Here is a 21411-nt window from a genome sequence, read left to right as displayed (position 1 = left end):
AAAGGCTGTTTTTCATTCCACTATGAAAATATGTCAAGTGTTGATTGGGTTGTTTGTGTCTCCACCAATGCTGATTTAAAAACACAATAATGACACAAAGAAATAGGCAAACATATTTTTCTGGTTCCGGCTCCATCCTCCTTTTCTGCCGCCTCTCTGTCTCTTCGTGGCTCCTCCTGGCAGCCTCCTCTGAGCCGCTGCTTCCCGGGTTTGTTGAAGCAGCTCCTCCTCCCGACGGTCTTCCACAGCTTCATGTTCGCTCGACCGTTCAGCTTCTTCCTCACGGAGCTGGAATGAAAATTGTGAAAAGGGTCATTGAGTTAGTTTTAAAGCCACTAACTTTCATCTGCAAATTGTCAGTACAAACTGGTCAGGGGGAGAAAATTTCTACCTTGATGAGCTTGGGAGGCCATCAGGAGTTGTTGGGCCTCCAAAGCGCTCGCCGGGCTCTCCTCATGCTTCAAGGTGATGAGGCTCTTTAGGAGTTGAATGTTGTGGTCACGATAATGGAAGAGCGCTCGCGCAGTTACTGAATCCTGAGGGAATCTCTCCCTCAGTGTTCTCCAGCTGACTCTTGCTCTGCTTCTCTCTGTCCATGACGCCGGACAAATGCTGTGGTGATCTAAAACATTGTGCTCCTGGCTCAATGGGTGACTGAAGGTCTGACTACCTGCAGCCTGCAGAAATGCCCCGTGTGACATCATGTCATATAATAGGATGGTGCCATGGCAACTGCAGGTTGTTTAACTGTAATTCACCTACCAATCCCCACAAAAAGTCATCATTTCCATATATGGTCACAATCCTGAATTGAGAATTGAACTGACTATTTAAAAAAGGGTTCCTGTCTCACTAGTTATCAGATTCTGTTTCTGTGCCTTTGACACTCACATGTCAACCGATCTGAGCTCAACAGCACAACATAAATAAATAGAGGTTCACTTCCGGTTTCTCTTTAGGATGTGATAACAACAGAGTTAATAATAATAATGATAATATTAATAATCTTTACAATTTCAAAAGGGTCCTACGGCACTCAGTGATTGGACCCCGATAATGGAAAAATGGGAATAAATGCATTAATTAATTAAAAAGCGTTTTTTTTTTAAAAAGTTAAATAATTATGGTGATGAGCTGGTGAACCTGGATGACACAGCGCCCCCTGGCTGTAGGCACCGGTTACTATACCCTCGGTCATGTGACCGCCTCATGAGTCACATGACCGACTGAGAGACAGAAACTGAACATGCTGGTTCATCAGGGAGGCCAGAGTTAAAGTAAATACGTGTTTGCGACAGGATATGACAACTCTCCTCTGTGGAAACCCTCCGGTGAGTTCAAGCTTCATTTCTCTGACTGACGGGGCGGTGAGATTCACGTGTTATCAGCCGAGTAAACAAACTGACAGGTCGTGCTTATTCAATTAAATTGGATGTTTTTGCTTTCATTAGGATTTATGATATCTTCTCAGATAAAATGTCGGTGTCATGGTCGATATCCGTCCTGTTGGCTCTTGTTGTCGCTGCAGCAGAAGTGATCCTTTCTAATGGTTTGACACACACACACACACACACACACACACACACACACACACACACACACACACACACACACACACACACACACAGAGTTAGTTTTTTTTCTTAACTGCTTCTTGAATGTGCAGAAAAGCAGCGATCCTCTGATTTATTCCTCTTCCAGGAAGCAATAAATGCGTTGCCAGGAGCTTTGGCCATGACTCTGTGGTGTGTGAGTGTAACTCAACCTACTGTGACAGTGTTGGCTCTGTCACACTGCCTCCTCTGGGGAGGTTCTCCTCCTACCTGAGCAGCATGGCCGGCAGCAGACTGGAGGCCACCCAGGGTCACGTCCAGGTGAACGGCTCTGGAGCAGGTGGGTGGAGGCGGAGTGGGCTCGGTTGGTGTTGGAGGTGGTGGAGAGTGTTTACCTACATTTGTTTTGTTTTCTTCCCGTCAGGCCTCAGGCTGACGATTGTTCCCCATCAGAAGTACCAGAGGATCAGGGGATTCGGTGGATCGATGACGGATGCTGCAGCCGTCAACATCCTCTCTCTGTCTGCGGGGGCGCAGGAGCAGCTGCTGCGGCAGTATTTCTCCAGTGAAGGTACGTTACATCAAGAAAATCCAACCACAAACATAGAGAGGTGGAAAATCACACACGCTCACATTCATACCCGCGGCCAGTTCAGCGCTCCGTGCATGAACAGGTAGAACATGGAAACTAGGCAGAAAGGTCAAGTCCCACTAAAGCACATTCTCTATATGCATTTTAACAACATGTTTAACAGTTTAACCCCCAGATTGTCGCTGCTGCTGCAAACCTCTCAGACTACAACCCCCCACGCGAATTAAGTCGTTGATTTGACTGTACAAAATAGACATGGCTGCATTATGTAATCGTTATCATACTCCCACTGTGTGAATTATTTAAATGCGATCTTATCAATTATTAACACTTTCATGTAATTTCATCACGTTGGGTATTTATTATGCTTCCACTCGAGAGTATAAAGGAAAGTACTGACCGTTACACAATGACCAGACCAATTATTTTGGATGATATTTATAAGACATGAAGTATGATGGTAATAAATATGTGAGCTTATATACATAAAAGGAAAACATGGATTGGATTCACAAAGCCCAAATAGATTTTTTTCTTTTTTTTAAATCTCCAAAATGAAAAATTAAGAACAATTTGACAGAAGTAAAGTTTTCATTGTGACTTCCTGTTGTCGGTGTGTATTATTTCAGGTATCGGCTACAGTGTAGTGCGCGTGCCCATGGCCAGCTGTGACTTCTCCACACGTCTGTACACGTACGCCGACAGACCTGGAGACTACAGCCTCGATAACTTCACTCTGGCTCCTGAAGACATCAACATGAAGGTTTAAAAAAAAAAAAAAAGATTATTTTTTTTTTGTTCATTAACACAAACATTTTTCCATCTGTTCTCGTCTCATCTCTCCTCCTCTCCGTCCCAGATCCCTCTCCTGCAGCGTGCCCAGGCTTTGTCTCCACGCCGCCTGTCTCTGCTGGCCAGCGCCTGGAGCGCCCCCGCCTGGATGAAGACCAACGGCGCCCTCATAGGAAAGGGATCCCTCAAGGGCCGGCCCGGAGGGAAGGAGCACAAAACATGGGCTCAGTACTACGTCAGGTGAGCGTCACCTCAAATCCATGTGTGGCAGGAGATTTGAATTGACTTCAATCCATAATTTAACATGTTGTTCTATTAGAAAAACAAAACAACAACAAATGGTTGAAAGGAAGTCGGTAGATATTAATACTTCCTTTTTACTTTCGTTCTATGGACTCAACATGGTTTTTGATCAATTCTAACATATATTTACACTTAATATACAACAATTATCTTAAATTTGCGATGTAAAAAAATTCTATTAAGTTACTCCCAATCCATCATCTAGTGATCCTACAAATGCACGTATTTCTTTAGAAATGTTGGATTTCTCTCTTAAAGTGTCTTGGAATGACTGTGTTGTATTTGGTGCTATATAAATAAAGTTGAATTGAATTTAGGACAGCTTCTCTGCTTCCCATTCCCTGTCAGTTTTTCAAAAACAAGTTAATGTTTAAACTTATATTTAAGCTCATCTCCTACTTGTCCCACGTTTTTTTTTTTTCAGTTGCACAAACACAATGTATTCAAAGTGAAGTTTTCCTCTTAAATCACACTCGCCTCACTTTGACAAAACACCTTTTGTGTGTAAACATGATTAACGCATTCCAAACAGCATGTCTCCTATTCCTACACCCAGCATTACATATTATCTATACTGTTTGAGAAACACTGTTTTTGTTTCCCTCCCAGGTTCCTGGAGGAATATGCAAAGGTTAACTTGACCTTCTGGGCACTGACCACAGGAAATGAGCCCTCTGCAGGAAAGATGACAAACTACAGGTCCAACAAATAATTTTGTACGAAACAAAAATCCCTGTTGCTTCAATAGTGATGTGACAGACTGAGAAGGAGTTTTGTCTCTGCAGCTTCCAGGCTTTGGGCTTCACTCCGGAGGAGCAGAGGGACTGGGTGGCCCTGGACCTGGGCCCAGCCCTGCACGCCTCCTCATTCCCACAAACTCACATCCTCATACTGGATGACAACCGCCTGCTGCTGCCTCACTGGGCCAAAGTGGTGAGTCCAAGGACGGAGAGAGAGGGAGGAAAGTCACGACAAACTTTATTATACCTGAGGCTACCCTGGTACCTCAAACAAGCCGGCACAGAATGACTAGAATAACACATGTCACCAGTCAGCATGAGGAATAGGTGATTTTTCTATCTTTCATGACAGAATTCGCCCTAAAGACAAATGTATGTCTTTTGGAGTTGTTGAAATAAGTGTGTATTTTACCAAAAACTCCCATAAAACAATCCAATACAAGTCAACAACTACATTAAACAAACATCTGTGACACTTCTGCACAATTTTCAAGTGATTTGAAGTAATTTATAACTCGTTTCATTATTGAATTTGTTTAAAAATCACTGAGAATGATATCGACATTTCCTCAAAACTTTCGTCTTTTCAACATATCAAATGATCAAAGCCTCTGGTGGAAAAGAAGTCGACTTGTCCTTTATAACGAGACGAGCTTTATAGCTGCTGTAGCGTGCGGTGGTGAGAGTACCTGCTATGAATCTTTCTCAAAGGTCCCAGAAAGGTTCCCTGGTATTTATTGAGACTGACGGGCTCATAAAACACAATCGCTCTTTCAATGCATCAACAACTTATTAATTTATTGTAGAACAATGAAGTCTTTGTTTTGTGGAAGTTACGATGGTGCGAAGTGCAAGCAAATATTACAAATGTAAAGGATTCAAAGACTTTTTATGACTCTCTGTGGCCTAAGGTGTGTTTTCTTCTTCTCCTCATCCCACTCCAGGTTCTAAATGATGTTCATGCGGGGAAGTACATTCACGGCGTGGCCGTGCACTGGTACCTGGACGGTCTGGTCCCAGCTGAGATCAGCCTGGGAGCCACTCACCACCTCTACCCGGAGTATTACCTGTTCGGTACGGAGGCCTGCGCCGGCTGGAGCCCGCTGGACCGCGGGGTGAAGCTGGGGAGCTGGAAGAGGGCTGAACAGTACGCACACGATATCATCGAGGTGAGATCATCTCGTCGTCTCCTCGCCGGAGGGTTTTTTTTTTTTTTTTTGCTTGTTCGGTCAGATCCGCCCGAACAGATGCGATCTTCGACAGGCTGCGAGCTGTTCCAGACAGGTGAGTCACCTCCCTCTGCGCTGCAGTGCAGGTTTGCAGGTCACACTCGGCTGCACACGCTCGTCCCACTAACTTGCCCGCAGGTCGTCGGAGCAAGCTGGAACTGGTGTTTTCTTTCTTCACTCTCCCCCTCAGATGAAACTGGATTCCCTCCGGTTTATCCATTTTGCATGGGCGCATTCAGGCCTGACGAACCTTGAGGCTGGAGGAATTCGTCTTTGCATGTTGTTGAAACATATTTAAAAAAAAAACAAAAAACTGTGTTCTCCGTGGCAGGACTTGAATCATTACGTTGTGGGTTGGACCGATTGGAACCTGGCCTTGGACCAGACCGGCGGCCCAAACTGGGTTAAAAACTTTGTCGACAGTCCTGTTATAGTGGATGCAAAACGTGACGCCTTCTACAAACAGCCAACTTTCTACAGTGTGGCCCATTTCAGGTTACTCACATAGGTTTTCTTCACACTCAATGGAATCTTTCATGTTTTGTTACCATGAAGCAGCTCTCACACACACACACACATGACCTCTCTCTACAGTAAGTTCTTGTTGGAGGGGTCCCAGAGAGTCGGGGTGTCTGCCAGTGAAGAGACGGAGCTGGAATACTCCGCCTTCATCCGACCAGACAACTCAGTGGTGCTCATCATATTGAACAGGTAATTTATATCACGCTTCATTTCAATGCGTCGACGTCAGATTTCTCAAAATGTTTAAGACCTGGGAGTGTGGAGTGCTTTTATTTAGTGTAGACCTGTTTATTCCAGATTTGGGGAAACGTTCCCTCAGTTCTTTTGAAAACTGTGCAGGTGTGCCTCAAAGAATTGATGCCGTTCTGTGTGCAAAGGGTGGTCACTCTAAAATGTGTCACTTTTGTCTGTACCCCGACTCAAACTTAAAACCACTTTTCAAGGCTGCAAGTGTCCCCAACTTGGATGCATTGATCTATGTTCATAAAGTGGGACTCAAATGTCCAAGAATTTATTCACATGAAATGACGCCAAGTTGTGTGTGCGTGTCATTAGGTCAGCGTCAGAGATCAAGTTTGACATCTGGGATCCTGCAGTGGGTTACATCTCCTCCACCGCTCCGGCTCGTTCACTGATCACACTGGCGTGGAAAACATCCTGATCAATAATATGAGTTTATGCACTGTGCACCTGCATCACTTGAACCACAATCGAGATGTTTCACATGCACTCAAACGATTTTAGAATAAAGCACTCTCGTGACCAAAGCGAAGATTAATGTGCGTTTCCTGCAGTGCTGCTGGGATGAAAGATTTAGCTTGTGGTCTGCTGTGCAGCTTTAGTCATTTAAATTATCTTCAAACAAAAAACCTGACCATTTTATTTTTGATGATTTGAGTTTTTATGCAGCTTTTTTGATCATAAATTACTCTTAAACGTCAGAATAAATGCCGCCGCACTGGTGCCTTGCTTGAAGTGTCTTAAAACATGTACAGACGTTGTAAATAATTCCTGCTGTGGCTACTGGATCTTAATTTTATACTAAATAAAGCCTATATTGTTCAAAATGTTCCAAGTCTTTTTTTTTTTGTCGGGCAGGGAGGAAACGGGAGATCAATGAAAGTACAACAGTTGTTTTTTTGTCAATTTATTAATACATCATAGACATTTTTTTCATATATATAATATACAGTTTGATAACCAGGTATTTCACATTTGCGTCTCCATTCTCATTTTATTTTTTTCAACTTTGCAAACCTTAAGTTGGACTAAAATTATTTACATCAAAAAGTGATGAGAAACAAAAAGACAGCCATAAACAGGAATAAAAATGACAGAGGGATTTCGTTGGTTTTAATGTATATACACACCAGGAGGAATATGTTTTAATCTAGTATCTGATGAGGGGCCGAGCTGAAGGAGACGTTTTCGGTACGCCGAGTCCTGAAAGCTGCGAGGAATTCCCCCTTTTCCTCCAAACCTACAGTTTCGACGGCATAAAACGGCAATGGCTTGTCATGAAAAACACTCTGTGGGGGTTTTACTGACGTAAACGCACCACAGAGCGCACGGACAAAATAACATGAACACCTTTTACAATTAATCCGACAAAGAACACTACCGTAAAATATAAACAGTTCAGCTGACTTGATCCTGAACAGAGTGGAAACACTAACCTTCATAAGACGTAGACCTCAGAGCTATAGGTGTTCATGTTGTTATGCCGAGAGAGAAAGTATCCCCTACAGTCTTCCCATAGGCCTTACAGGGCTCAGATGCAGGATTCTGCTAATCTTCGGATGGAAAACGAGGGCATGGAATCGACGTAAAGTCTGGCATTTCTCCACCATAGCGTGGTGTAGCAGTACATTTAAAGGAACATTTCTGAGGGGTGGAAGTTGAGAAGACATTGGGGTTTTTTTTAGGACAGTGATCTAGGTTGATTTTTTTTTTTTTAATTTTAGGTAGAAATGAAAGAAATTACAGGTCAAGCAGACCCCAACGGACTGGTTGAGAAGAAAGGCATTAAAATTAAAAATACAAAAAGTCAGACTGACATGGTGATGGAGAGAAACACAGGAAAGTGAGAAAACGTTTAATTTTCCCGGTGTGCTGCTGGATGTGGGCGAGGGGAACGGGTGGGCGTCTCAGAAGGACCATCTCTCCTGTGTGCGGGGGTCCATGGAGAGGGAGGGGGACTCTGACGGGGGCTGGTTGCTGCTGTCTTCTCCGTTCAAACTCTTCCTACACACTGGACATGTGTCATGCTGCAGAGCACAACACACACACAGCATGAGCTTTGGGCTCGTTTCTCACAAGGTCGGGGGGGATGGGGGGAGGGTCTTTATTTTAGTTCTACTTTACATGACAATTAAGCTGTTCTTTTGCTTTGAATGAAAGCGACATTTGCATGCGTCTCTGTGGTTCTCTGCACCACGGGTTTTTTTCATTAATTCTGTTAAAGTGAACACAATTTCACTATTTTTACTTTTTCTATAGGTCATGGTTGTTCATAATAGCCTATTACCATGGCAATGCTGCATTTGACCTTAAAGAGAGACTTGTGGACAAGATGAGTTCAGCTGTTCAGATGGAAATCTCCACACACGGATGATCATTTGATCATTTATTAACCAAAACTTCCGAAATTCCATTTACCCCGATTAGATTTTCAGTCTGGTTTGTGGCTGTTAAAGGAGTCAGAGAACAAGTCCATGTGTTTTCTAACTGTGGGAGGATGAGCCCTACTGACACATGAAGCCAAGTGAACATTATTTGATAATGTTTCAAACTGTAACTTATTATTCTTAAGTGGGGATCCTGAGGAAATGAAACACAACTTCTCTTCTATTTGAAGAGTCTTCATATATAGTCTCCAACAGTTACCAAGTTTATTTAATCATTTTAAATTGTCTCCATTACACCGAGAATAAATTCAGTTCTAAAAATGTTTTTCAATCAAATAATTGAAAGTTTCAGCTCCACCTTGACTGGGTTCATCATTATGTCATAAATTTTTAAAATGACAAAAGGTAAAGCAATTGTCTCAAGGACTTCTCTACAGCCTGGACAGAAATACACTTGTCAGAATGTTTTTGGGAAAATGGAACATTTGCTCCCTTCCTGAATTAACTATAAAATCACTTATGGGGTTCTAGTATAGGCTGTAGACTTTGAATATGAGACTGATATGTAACAAATTGGTTGTTCATATGGAAAGAATAACAATATGTAAATGTGTACCATTATTTCAAACAGCAAAAGGTGGCTACTCACCATTTCCAGCCATGGTACTATACAGTCTGAATGAAAGAAGTGGTTACAGGGTAGCTGTCTGACTGGCTCTCCTACTGAAAAGTCCTCTTTGCACACTGGACACTCCATACAGCAGTCTGCGGGAGAGACGGTGGGAATGGTTAATGGTTCAAATAGGATTTCTGGTCATGAATATCAGTATCTCAATAAAACTTCTGAATGTTTTAAGTCTCCTTGAGGAACCCAACCTGTGTGTACATCGATTAATATAGCACCGGATCATTAAAAAAATAGAGACCGATCCAAAAACGCGTGTAATTCATCCCAGTAGGTCAGTTTTAAAGGCTGAAGGCTTTAAATCATATTTAAAGGCTTTGCTGCACATAAGAATACAGAACTGAATGGTAAAATAGAACAGCGAGCATAGAAAGGGACGGACCCCCCCCCCAAAAAAGGAAAGAATAGCAGGGAGGAGGTGACGGACCAAAGATGTCATCTTCAAGTAATTTATGGAACAACCTGTTGATACTGTCAAGGTTAATGGGCATTTTGTCCCAAACAGACACAGTTTCAGTGGCTACTCTTGGCAGACGTCAGCGTAAAAGCCCGGGAGTCATTTCATGCTGCACAGACTTTTAATTAGATGACAAATTTATAATTGGCTTATTTTTGGCTGGACTGCAGAAGTAGGTGTCACTTCTGCAGGCCTGTTTGGGATCTCAGTACCTTCCAGACAAACTATGACACCTTTATGCCTCCGACTGGTTTAGGATGGTTCAGGTAAAATGTAGTAAAGCTTACTGGAAAAGTTAGAAAAATAGTGCAATGTCTTACATCCTTATAATAAAAATCCCTCATTTCAAACTGAAATTCATATGTTCAAATGAAAAATTTAAAGTGAACACACTCTTGTGTATGCAAATACAATTATTTACAATTCTTGCTTTGCGATGCTGCAGCTGGCTGTACGGCAATTTCTTTGCCCCACTGAACCGAACTGCTGTAGTGCACTATTTCACTGACATCTACTGCTGGATGAACCAAAATTCTATCCAACATAATAAATCTAAATCTGAAGCAATCTCATCAGGAGCACAAAGAGACAGCTCCCCCGGCCCGCCATCCACAAACAGTCAGTAAAGAACCTCCAAGTCATTTCTAATTCCAGCTTCACTGCATCTCGACAATTCAATCGAGAATATCCAATTCTGACCAAGAAAACAAACTCATCTCCCACAGTAACTTTCTCATTGCAGGTGTAAATATATTTTAAAATTGAACTTAAAATGTTACGAACAACTTTTAAAGCACGATTAACATGACTGGAAATCATAAAGCACAAGTGACTTCAACAGGAAAAATGTAACACTCCAATAGGGCTCCACAAAACATCCTAAATGACTCTGATCACAATATCAATAAGAGTAACATACAGTACTGTGCCAAGGTTGTTTTTTTTTTTTAACCAGCCTGTTATGTAATGCTACTTATCATGTAACACCTGCAGAAAGAACGTCTGAATGGCTCCAATTTTATTGTGCAGCACACAACTCCAAGTAAGAACTGCCCTCATTCTTCTAAAACTGATGGTGTTGGCCAACCAGGCCTTCCGTCTACGTGGATGCGAGTGGCAGAGGTTGCGGAAGGTGGGAACAGAGAGCAGAATGAGCATTGTGATGGCCGAACGGACCCAGATGAGAAAATGTGGGCAAAGAAAAACTTTGTGGCGAAGAGAAACCACAAGCCTGTTATTAGGAAGTGTAAATCAATAGCAAAACAACATCATCATGTGAGTGGTTATTTGTTTATCCATCTCCAATCATATCATTATCACAACACTCGACAACATTGCCTGTTTTTAAAACATTGTGTCGCTTCAGGATTTCACTTAAACTGCCTAAACCTAGAACCTCTGCTCAGTAAACCAACTACCTCAAATCTTCACACACAAAGGGTTAACCCTCCAGACACACTGGCAGCAGCGCAGCCAGTACTACACGGACACAACGTGATGAGGCAGTGAGGAAATGAACTCACCTGCTTGTTCCTGAGAGATATTGACAGTTGGGAGAGAGGAGATCTTCTCTTTCTCTGCTGGAGGAGGTCCTGTGTTCTCCAACTGACCTAGTAACTACACACACACACACACACATATATATGCATATTTATGAGTGAAGAAGAGTTTACAGGATCACGGACATGCTAATGAGTTTTGAAAAGTTGGATTCACCTGTGTTATGACAGCGTCTAACCCTCCCTGCCCCCACGCATAATCCCCTGGGTTAGAGTGCAACATCCCTGTCCTGATGGAGACACAGTGCAACCGAGATGGTGACAAACAGCATTTAAATAGCGCCGACACAGTGATGCAGCCGGGAAGTCACGTTACCAAGAGAGGGGAGGCGAGCCAGGGACTCCGGAGTTGGCAAAGAGACCAGCAAGAAACTGTTGTACGATCCTGACGGAGAAAAACACAAGAGTTAGTGTCACTGCCAAACGGAAGAACAGTTCCAATCGCAGGAGCAGAAGCATCATTGTGGCAGTTTGAGAGGTGGCGGGACCAGACAGTTACTTTAGTTACTCACCCTTCCACTGCAGGCGAGTGGTCTGGCCGACTGCTGCCTCCGGACCGGTATCTCCTCTGGCTGTTGAGACGTGGTGGGCGTCCCGGGCCCCAATGTTCCCCGACTCCCAGTAGACCGCCCATAGGCCCTCCAAGGCCCGCTGGGACGGATCCCCCGATCGGCCCCCCTCCCAACCCTGCCAGGTCACTGAAACTCCCCAGGCGTCCACCAGGGAGCCGAGGTTCTGAGTCAGGAGTGTCACTGTCTGTTGTGAAAGGCCGCTCCAGTAACAAGAGGTGCCACAGCTACAACCATGTCGTGATCACGCAGCCAAGGAACAGCAAGATTGAAATGGAAGATTGAAATGGCAGGAAAGAATAAAAAAATAAAAAATAAAAAAAAGAAGTCAGAGAAAGAAATTAAAAGAAAGATTAGTGACAACAAGCACAGACCGTCAGGAAAATAACATTATATAGCTTTTTGATTCTGTGTTCATTTTTATTCCCCTCATATCAGTTCATACCTCTGCAAACTGTGTGGCTGTGTCATCGAGACCGTTAGCTCCACCCTCTAGGAGGCTGAAACAAACACAAGACACATTATCAACATCAGGCATTGGACCCTGTACACATGTTAAGCTTCACTGTTTGTCTGGAATAAAAACTGCAGCGTGAGCTTCAACGGCACACTTATAACATTTCTTCAATCCATGAATCTGCTCTCTCTCGCTCTCTTTTTTTTTTTTTTTTCTTCTTTAGCCCAGCACTAACATGTAATGCCATGATGTGCCGTCTGCAAAACTGAAGCAGACACACCAAACTTCCATACCTGGAGTCTTCTGGTACTTCCTCTATGAAGCCTGATTCACATCGTGGACAGATGTACTCCTGTAAAGAGTCACAATACGCTGAGTCACATGACAGTCAAACACGTTTGAGGATCGGCTCATTTTAAATGCTCACATCTTCGGGCGAGTATTCAAATGTTAGGATTTTGGCACATCTACTGTCTCTGAATATACAGGAGATAACACAAACAGCAGCAAGAAACTCTCACGCTTGTGCTAACACTGATGAATGTTTATTCATCTCTGCATTCAGATTTACTGACAGACACGACTGGATGTAAAAGAGCTGTTGTTTATTGATCAACTGATTGTTGATCTTCAGGGAAGAGAGTTTAACGTTCCGGGGATTTTTAAGGGTGAATTAAGGCTTTGTGATTTTTCAGTCATACTTTCTACAAAAATAACAAGGAGGTGATACGTTTCGGATGAATTTTCTGTTACATGTGTACAAAGATAAACAGAAGACAAAAAACAATGTTCGTTAAAAAAATAATGGATGATCAGCACATTTTTTTTAATCAGCCAGTGTTATATGAATGCGTCCGAGAAGGGAGAGCTGGTCTGCCAACCACACCTAGTGTGCTGGTTTGTGAGAAACCACTGCAACACAATGAGGAAACACCGCTGCCAGTCAGTATAATGAACACCAGTGTTGGTTCATTGTGCACATACAGTTAAAAGAGAAGAGACTAATACCTTTGTTATACAACATACGTCGTGGAAAAAGTAGGTTACACGTTGTTCTTTGTGGAGAGTAATACCATGAGCAAACTTTTAAGACAGTTCAGCAATCTCTTTTATCTTGGCTTACAAATCTGGTTACCAAATACCAATTTCATGCTCAGAATTGGTTAAAAAAAACTGCAGTCAGCACAAAGGGCTCATGCCAGTAGCACGTCATTTGCTCACAGGGTATCCAGTCAGTGTTTTTAAATGGGTTCATGACTGTCAGACGCCCCTTGGGACATACCGTAGTAGCGTGACGTGATAATTCTGGGTGTTGCAATCAGTTGGCTCTCTGAAGACATGCCACAGGACAGAGTGTGTGAAAGACAGCAGAGCCAGTTTAAAGTCAGTGACCAGCCAGCCTGGAAATTCCCGTCGCTATACCATAAAAATAAAGATTCAGCTGACAAGGCAGTCTGCTTTGCCGACTTCCTGACATGGTGACTGACAGCCACACAGACTAACTGAAATACACCGTTTTTATTCATGTGTTTTGTTCAAATAATATTTACCAACAAACCTACTTAGACTGTAATCATGTTTCACTTTTTATTTCCAATCTGTTTGCTAGAACAACAACATTTGACCTCGAAAAAAAGTTAATGAATATATTAATGCAGGTTTTTGCCCAGTCGAGGACCTAAGAGTCATGAATATCAAATAGACACCAGAGTAAACACACATGCATCAAACCGGACTTGAACCGGTAATAATATGTAGTTAAATTATTGTGAGAACAAGTAATGTAGTAACTGCCTGATTGTTAAGCCGTAATACAAAATAAAACTAACCTTTCAAAAGGTTGAATGGGCATCTCAAATCATATATCTTACACATATAACATTTAATTAACATTACAGCCTCATTGAAGTTACAATTTACTCCGAGGCTGATTGTAGGAGTGCTTAGTGTGAGAATCATCATCACTTCTTTAGTTTTACTTATCTGTTATGTCTCTCCTCATTATGGATGTTCCTCTTATTATTGGATTTTACCATATGAATAAGACACAATGGATGGCAACATAAGATTTCCTCTGGGGACAAATATGAGCCATTGTGATATGAGCCTGGGTTGTTTCCAGTTTCAAACACGGATAGTGTTCTCGTCTGAGATCTAATCTTTCAGGCAAAATAATATCATAACAATGAGCCGCATTTTAATCAATGGATTACTCGACGTGTGTTTTTAAGCTATATCAAACAGTATTACAAAAGTAACAGAGCAACATTAAAAATCCTTTATTTCAACAAAACGTTCCAAAAGATTGACCACATGCTGCAATAAAAGAATAATCAATCCAGGTAGGCTGTGGAAAATATGTTAAAAAGCATCTAAATGTTGATAGAAATGTTAAAAATGTTGTTCATATTTGTGCCTGGACTTTTATCATAAGGTCATATTTAGCTTCAAAACTGAAACTAAACACTAAAGTATGTTCCCAAAAAAATCCCCGAACTTATCCTGACAACAGAAACAAAAACTAAAGCCACAGTACGTGGACTAATTCTTATAAACGCAGACAGAAAAACCCCAATAGTCCATTTTGTCTCTGTTTTTTTGTTTTGGTAAAAAATACAACAACACAGGATCTCCGAGCTGTCAAACCAACGCTTCAAACACAGCAAATTCATCAAATCGACTTTAACACACACGTCTGGCGAAATCTGGCCCCTTTGGGTTTTAAAGTTGTGATTCCGATGAGGGATGTGAGGCTGGTTCGAGTTTATTTGGAGATTTAACAACAACAGACGCTCTTGACTGCTAACAGGCTAGCTGAGCTTTAGCAGGGACAGGCGAGCCAGGCTGGCGGTTCACCGCACAAAGACGGAGCTGTCAGCCGTCTGTATCTGACAGCAGCGGGTGAGAGGAGGGCGGAAAAGGCGCAGGACTTACCGGGAGTTTGGGGTTCACTTCTCCCTTACAGCAGTGACAGAAAAACCGATGCGGGGTAACAGCCGCAGCCTCCGCCATCTTGGCCAGCAGACGAGCACACAAACAGTGACGTCGGTCCTCCACGAGCTGAAGACAGCTGTCCGCCTCGAGCCCGGCATGCACCGCGGCGAATCCCGGAAGTGTCCGCGTGCAGGGTCCTCACGTTGGGGGGACGCTTCAGGGGAGCTGTTGTGGACTGACTGGGCTCTGGAGCGTGGATGTCCTGAAACAACTCAGTGAGAAAGGTTTGTTTAAACTTTATCAGTTATACGTCTACATCCTGACGACATGACGCTCGCGTGTTGTCTTCTGGGTTATCTACAAAGCCACACCATCAGCACACCCTATCACAGCTCAATAACAAACTTGATGCATTGTGGTAACAATCAATGATAGATTGTTGTCCTTTTGGCACTTCAGTGACCTTTACTCAATGTAAAGCTTGACATCCAGCTTGTGACAGTAGTCATGTTGGGACTCTTCGTCATCAATGATTGTTGATATGTGTCGCCATGTATTTTTAATTTTCCTTTTGCTTTTTGTTATTACTTGATCACATGTGGTCATCCTGTACCTGTAGGACTTCTGTATGTCACCATGGTGTTTTCTGGTTGTTTTTTGTTGTTGGGTTTTTACATTTCAGGCATGTGACATTTCAAACATGTTGTGCAGTCCCATTTGTTTAATTTAACTTGAATATTTTTAAAACAACTCTTGTGATTTAGTACAATTTAGGAAATATTACAGTTGTACACATTGTCTGTAGTCTTTACACAGGGATCACAAAAGGCTGAAAAAGTGACTTGGTTCTGAAAAAAAAAACAGCTGGCAGTGTATTTTGTAAGTATTTAGGTTAATTGTAAAAAACACAATTTACATCATACACTTAAACTATTTAGAAGATTTGGAGACATCATTGCGTGCAGTAGCTGTCTTTTTTAATGAATTTTAGTAAAATGCAATACTGCTAATATTAGTAACAGAATGGTTTCTTTTGATGGATAATACATGTCGGCTGTTGTGCGGATGCAGGTTTTAAATCTTAAAGTCACCCTTTGTTTTTCCAGACTTTTCTTCTTTACATCCTTCATTTTTCTTCTTCTTTGTTTGTGCAGATGACTTCCCAGGAGGTGCGTCTGTGTAGTCTGCTGCTACGGGAGCACTTTGGAGAGGTGGTGGAGAAAGTGGGAAGGCACCTGCTTAGAAGTGGAGCACAAAACTTGAGAACCATCCTTCATGAAACTGGCGTCTCACTAAAGCTGGTACAACACACACACACACACACACACACACTGGGAAGTCCAGTTCCTCATTCAACCCTTAAATTGCTATCCTGTGAAGAGGATTTAAAAACTAAGAATTTATAGATGTAACTCAGAAGCTGTTTAAGGAAAAATAAAAATTCAGAAAGCTGAGAAATGGAGGGTACTCATATACTTGTCATTAAGACGGCCTCAAGTACTTCTGCAGTTTGACCGCCCAATTACAGACGAGACTCTCCAGCATGTCACATATTTGTAATGTAAGTTATCTCGGAAAATGAACAGTTTGGACATTTTGGTCCAAATAAGGTTAAAAAAACACTTGTTGAAGCTTCATGTCTGCTGCACAGACCGAGTGTTTGGCAATGCATGGCTTCAGCTGGGATTGTTGTTTTCACACTGATATTAAAATGTAGTGTTGGCGGACAAACCCGTGCTGTTGGGATTCACAAGTGAAAGCATGCCAAGACTGAGCTTATATAAAGCTGATATAGTGATCAGCTTTATTTCTTGTGCAGGACTTTTTCATTTCATTCTGAACGATCATTAAAATGTACAGTTAAATATGCCGCTAATAATCCGTGATGCGCATTTTTCCTTTTTTTTTTTTTTTTTTTTCCTTTCCTCCTTCTCCAGGTGAAGAAGTCTTTGTGTGTGCTCGTCCAACATGGGATCTGTCTGTACAGCCCGGGCCGCAAAGGACCCGGGAGCCCCACCGAGTATCGAACCAGCTCCGACCTCATCCTGAGGATACTTCGTTACCCTCGTTACATCTACACGGCCAAAACGCTGTACGGCGACACGGGAGAGCTGATCATAGAGGAGCTATTACAGAGAGGCCACATGACGCTGAGCAGCACGGTCAAGACGGTTGCAGACCGTCTCACACAGAACATGGAAGGTCAGTGTTTCTTTCAGTCAAACGTTTTAAATTTAACTCCCGTTTTCTCAATGTTTTGAGTTGTGGTTATTTTAAGATCAGAGGTTGTCGATACAAATTGAAATACCCATTTTATTTTGTCCAGCAACAGATTTAACAGCAAGTTTCTCTGTTTTCCCTGTAGAGGGGCGGAGCATGGATTACAGTGAAGTGTCCTCTGCCTTTTCCAAACTGGTGGAGACTCATTTTCTCCAGCGTTGTCCTCCAGCTGCAGCAGCAGCATCACCGAAAGACGGCACCAGTCCAGCTGCAGGACCCCCCGCCATCCCCGGTACCCCTTCTGCCCCCGTTAGCGTTGCCCCGCCCGCACCAGAGAGCTTCGCCGACTGCTATAAAGTACCTCAAGTGACGCTCACTGGGCGAGGAAAACGCCAGCTGGCCATCGAGGATGGGGAGGAGCAAAGGAGCGCCAAACGGGCCAGAATGGATTCATCGGTCAGTGAAGAGTCTCGCTGCTGTAAACGTTTCTGTCACGCCTCTCACACATTCTATTTTACTTGCAGCTTGTGAAACCTTCTGACCTCCGTTGCGTCTGGTTTCTTCTGCACAGGCTCATGGTGACGAGGGGATATACTGGCAGGTGAATTTTGAGCGGTTCCATCAGCACTTTAGAGACCAGGCCATCATCAGCGCTGTAGCCAACAAGCTGGACCAGGTCAGGCTCACACATGCTTCACATCTGTCATTTATATTTGAAAGTACAGCCAGTATTTAAAAAAAAAAAAAAAAGTTGTATGTGTAGTGGTTATTACTCATAATGAAAATGTTGCCAGTTCCAGTCCAGGTTGAGCTTTGAGGCCTTTCTGTGCAGATTGCATGTTCTCCCTGTCTTATACTCAAGTTAGAGCTTTAAAACAATTTGAAGGTTTGTTGGTGTCTCTAAAATCCCTGTTTCAGTCCGTCGGTGTGTAACTGTCTGTTTCTCTGTGGCCCTCAGTTGGAAAAAGCAGAATATTAGAGTTTTCCGGTATTCTTAAAGCTAGGCTAACTTGGACAATGTGAATTATTATTATTATCCTTATCCTTATTATTATTATTATTATTATTATTATAATAGCACAGTCATTTTAGTGCAGTTAATGACTTTCTTTTGCCTTCAAAACTATAGAAAACCCTTTAAAGGAGATGACTGCCTGAACATGTTCCCATATATTTATCTACACATAAAAAAAAAACCTCCACATAATTGCAGTTAAACGTCCATATTTTTTCAGACTTATTACAAAGAAACTGAAAACTTCTTTTTTTTTTTTACTGGAGGACACAAATATTGTATTTAGATATTGTGAGTGAAGAAATAACTGACAGAACAATACATTTTTTATTTAATTAACATTTTCTGAGCTTTATTCTAACAACGGGTGCAGTTTAGCTTGAATGTTCTCTGATGGTTTGCACACTGGCACAGTTTAATAGTTGTTTTTGTGTTTTATTGGATCTTTTTTCTGACCTTCAGACGAGCAGTGAAATCGTGAGAACCATGTTAAGGATGAGTGAGGTGACGACGTCGCCCACGGCCCCCTGCACGAAGCCCCTCTCAGCCAACGAGATCTTCAGGTCCCTTCCCGTTGCCTACAACATCGCCAGACCCATCTTAGACCAGTACCTCACTCTGCTGGTGGACGACCCGGTAACGACCACAGAATGTAGTTGAACTGTGATTTTAACCAGTCAGAAAGTTTATTTCATCTCTTTTGCTTGTTTCTTCTCTTCAGATGGAGTTTGTGGGGAAGGCTGGTGAAAGTGGAGGAGGAATGTTTGTTGTCAGTATCCTTCTTTTAGAAACGGTTCATTCCGTTTAATGTGTGGAATAGAAAGCGAAGTTGCTTTTCTAAGTTCGACACTCAGATCTACACAAATCGCTGGCTAACTTGGCGCGAGCCACGCTGGAGTCTGCGGTGCAGGAGAGGTGAGTCGCTGTGGATCTTCAGCGCGAGTCGTCCCGTCGGCAAACTTCTTAATCCGCCCTCTTTTGAATCTCATCAGATTTGGCTCCCGATCCGCTCGCATCTTTCGTCTGTTGCTGCGGAAACGCCACCTGGAGCAGAAGCAGGTGGAGGATTTCGCCATGATTCCCGCCAAAGAGGCGAAGGACATGCTGTACACGCTGCTTTCGCAGAACCTTGTGCAACTGCAGGTGTGTGCAGGATGGACTGAATTACAGGACGGGTACACAACACAGTCACACAGCAAGAAAGAGCGGCTAAATTTTTTTTTTATGTAATTAGTGTGTGCAAGCTTGTTGTTGTTTTCTAATGACAAGTGCATCTCAACAATAGAATATCCAATAGAATGTCATAGAAAATTCTTTTTTTTTTTAAAAATACATTCACAATATCTAAACTTTTACTGTCGTGTGCACTATGTGGAGCTGCTGTGATAACTAAATTTCTCCATGTGAAAAATAAAGTGCCAGTAGACGAGTGACTGGATGAAAAGAAATGGAAATTGAAGTTTGTGATTCAGACTTTTTTTTTCTTCTTCTTTTTTTATCTTTTGTCACTAATTGGATGAGATATTTTAAATGCTCACTTGGCAAAATGTGTTTTCTGAATCACTGTTCAGATAATGGCATAAAGTGCCCATTTGGATACTTGATGATTCGTTTAAAAGAAATTCTGATCCACCTCCACTTCTCTTGACAACAACTTTTATATATATATATTTTTTAGGAAGTCCCGAAGACCCCTGACTACGCTCCGTCTCGCACCTTCTATCTTTACACTGTTAATCAGCTCCCGACAGCCCGGATGCTGCTGCAGAATTGTTTTAAGGTACAACAGAGAACATTCGGAGCTCTGGATGAAAAGAAAATACAAATTATTCTTAATGTGTCTGTGGTTGTTTTTGTTTTGTAGACTGTGGCCAATCTCATAGAGCGACGACTGTTTGAGACCAAAGAGAGCAAGTGAGTCTCTCATGAGTTATTTTAAACTTTTTCAGGCCAGTTAATTTCATGTAATCAACGTTCAGGTTTGTTTTCACACACTGCTCCACAGATGAGAAGGGTGATTGGGTTTGTTTGGTTTGCAGGCGCCTCCTGGACAAATCTCAGCGAATTGAAGCCATTCTGGCGTCTCTGCAGGCCAGCGGGGCCGAGCCCGAGCAGCTGACCGAGGTGGAGGAGATGATCACAGCTCCTGAAAAGCAACAGCTCGATTCCTTAAAGCTTCATGTTAACAAGTAGGAGCTCAGAATTAAAACCCTGCCTCTGATGAGTCTGTTAATGTTTTTGCAATTTTTGATACAACTATTTAATGACTAAGTGTTTTATATATATATATATATATTGTGTATTATCTCTATTTCCTTTCTGTACGCTAAAGTACTTGTACTGTAAGGACCATAGATATTTGTTCTCCACGTTTTGGCTCAGCACACACAATGGATTTGAAATGAATCAATTGAAATGTTCTTTAAATGGAAACCTACATTTAACTTGAGGCTATTCACGTCCAAATCAAGTAAGCAGTCTGATACTTACCCTCTGATAAAACCAGAAGTAATTGTTCAAATGGCTGCTCGTCTGTTCGATGATCAGGCGTGTCCTCCAGATAAAAGTTTGGTATTTTAGGTCTATGAGTGTGTATTTGTATTCAGGGAAAAGATGAAGTACAGAGCCGTCACTGTCTTTGGGGCTGACTGGTGAAATCACTCCTCAGAAAGAAGTAAAATTTAATTTGGATCAAAACTGATACCATCTTTTTTCATTTCAAATCCATAGTGATTGTGTACAGAACTGAAGCTCCTGCTAAAGTCCAAATCTTTATTGAGCCGACTTGAGATTTACGGGCGTACGTATTTGTGGTGGATATGTTTGTTTGTATCTCTTTATGTGTTTTATAATGTCTCTGTCCCTTTTAAACTACATTTAACTGTCTGAGAGGTGCTTTACACATAACTAAACATGAACGCTTTTCCTTTTTTTCACCAGGTTAGATTCAGCAGAAAACCAAGTTGATGAAACCATCTTTCTTCTGGAGTCCTACGTCAACTCCACCTCCGCATCCAGCTGAGTCAGTTATTTGTGACACTTCCCAGATATCACTTTTTTTGCCGTGAATGTTTTATAGTTTTTTTTAGGTTTGGATGTTTTTGTAGGAAGAAGAATAAAATCTGAATTCTGAGTTGTTTTTTATGTTGTTTTGAGC

The 21411-nt window shown here is 42.2% G+C and overlaps 3 protein-coding genes across 5 annotated transcripts; 2 read left to right on the top strand and 1 right to left on the bottom strand.

The window, feature by feature from the left end:
* The first annotated feature begins 1211 nt into the window (after positions 1 to 1211).
* On the top strand, positions 1212 to 6802 carry gba1 (glucosylceramidase beta 1). 2 transcript variants are annotated; one of them, XM_080470771.1, is made up of 12 exons: positions 1212 to 1331; positions 1472 to 1549; positions 1702 to 1893; positions 1978 to 2124; positions 2775 to 2908; positions 3005 to 3177; positions 3850 to 3939; positions 4026 to 4173; positions 4925 to 5149; positions 5541 to 5704; positions 5804 to 5920; positions 6287 to 6801. In XM_080470771.1, exons 2-12 carry the CDS (start codon positions 1477 to 1479, stop codon positions 6390 to 6392), a joined length of 1569 nt encoding a protein of 522 aa, XP_080326897.1. In that variant the 5' UTR covers positions 1212 to 1331; positions 1472 to 1476; the 3' UTR covers positions 6393 to 6801. The 2 variants fall into 2 exon arrangements, with proteins under 2 accessions (XP_080326897.1, XP_080326896.1); XM_080470770.1 differs by having other exon boundaries at positions 1217 to 1331; positions 1452 to 1549; positions 6287 to 6802.
* Positions 6803 to 6872: 70 nt separating this feature from the next.
* On the bottom strand, positions 6873 to 15147 carry rnf115a (ring finger protein 115a). The gene is made up of 9 exons (XM_080470741.1): positions 15020 to 15147; positions 12379 to 12437; positions 12074 to 12128; positions 11572 to 11855; positions 11376 to 11444; positions 11217 to 11289; positions 11024 to 11117; positions 9008 to 9123; positions 6873 to 7998 (listed from the first exon to the last, which is right to left on the bottom strand). The coding sequence occupies exons 1-9, from the start codon at positions 15095 to 15097 to the stop codon at positions 7879 to 7881; spliced, it is 948 nt and encodes a 315-aa protein (XP_080326867.1). The 5' UTR covers positions 15098 to 15147; the 3' UTR covers positions 6873 to 7878.
* polr3c (polymerase (RNA) III (DNA directed) polypeptide C) lies at positions 14615 to 21387 on the top strand. 2 transcript variants are annotated; one of them, XM_080470739.1, is made up of 13 exons: positions 14615 to 15303; positions 16174 to 16320; positions 16957 to 17221; positions 17385 to 17695; positions 17811 to 17915; positions 18717 to 18890; positions 18976 to 19027; positions 19109 to 19169; positions 19247 to 19397; positions 19933 to 20034; positions 20119 to 20168; positions 20294 to 20443; positions 21195 to 21387. In XM_080470739.1, the coding sequence occupies exons 2-13, from the start codon at positions 16174 to 16176 to the stop codon at positions 21274 to 21276; spliced, it is 1650 nt and encodes a 549-aa protein (XP_080326865.1). In that variant the 5' UTR covers positions 14615 to 15303; the 3' UTR covers positions 21277 to 21387. The 2 variants fall into 2 exon arrangements, with proteins under 2 accessions (XP_080326865.1, XP_080326866.1); XM_080470740.1 differs by having other exon boundaries at positions 15180 to 15294.
* The last annotated feature ends 24 nt before the right edge of the window (positions 21388 to 21411 follow it).

This window comes from Lipophrys pholis (assembly GCF_963383615.2).
Source record: "Lipophrys pholis genome assembly, chromosome: 9".
Lineage (NCBI taxonomy): Eukaryota > Metazoa > Chordata > Actinopteri > Blenniiformes > Blenniidae > Lipophrys > Lipophrys pholis.
Note: the sequence above shows the minus strand (reverse complement) of the source record. Positions and strands in the feature narration are given on the sequence as shown.

Coding starts and splice junctions, on each gene's coding strand:
- gba1 (XM_080470770.1), top strand. CDS start 1,477: ATGTCGGTGTCATGGTCGATATCCGTCCTGTTGGCTCTTGTTGTCGCT. Junction 1,894..1,977: donor GGTGAACGGCTCTGGAGCAG/GTGGGTGGAGGC, acceptor TCTTCCCGTCAG/GCCTCAGGCTGACGATTGTT. Junction 5,921..6,286: donor GTGCTCATCATATTGAACAG/GTAATTTATATC, acceptor GCGTGTCATTAG/GTCAGCGTCAGAGATCAAGT.
- rnf115a (XM_080470741.1), bottom strand. CDS start 15,097: ATGGCGGAGGCTGCGGCTGTTACCCCGCATCGGTTTTTCTGTCACTGC. Junction 12,438..15,019: donor AAGTGAACCCCAAACTCCCG/GTAAGTCCTGCG, acceptor GACTCTTTACAG/GAGTACATCTGTCCACGATG. Junction 11,118..11,216: donor TAGACGCTGTCATAACACAG/GTGAATCCAACT, acceptor GTGTGTGTGTAG/TTACTAGGTCAGTTGGAGAA.
- polr3c (XM_080470739.1), top strand. CDS start 16,174: ATGACTTCCCAGGAGGTGCGTCTGTGTAGTCTGCTGCTACGGGAGCAC. Junction 19,170..19,246: donor GAGTCTGCGGTGCAGGAGAG/GTGAGTCGCTGT, acceptor GAATCTCATCAG/ATTTGGCTCCCGATCCGCTC. Junction 20,444..21,194: donor TTAAAGCTTCATGTTAACAA/GTAGGAGCTCAG, acceptor TTTTTTCACCAG/GTTAGATTCAGCAGAAAACC.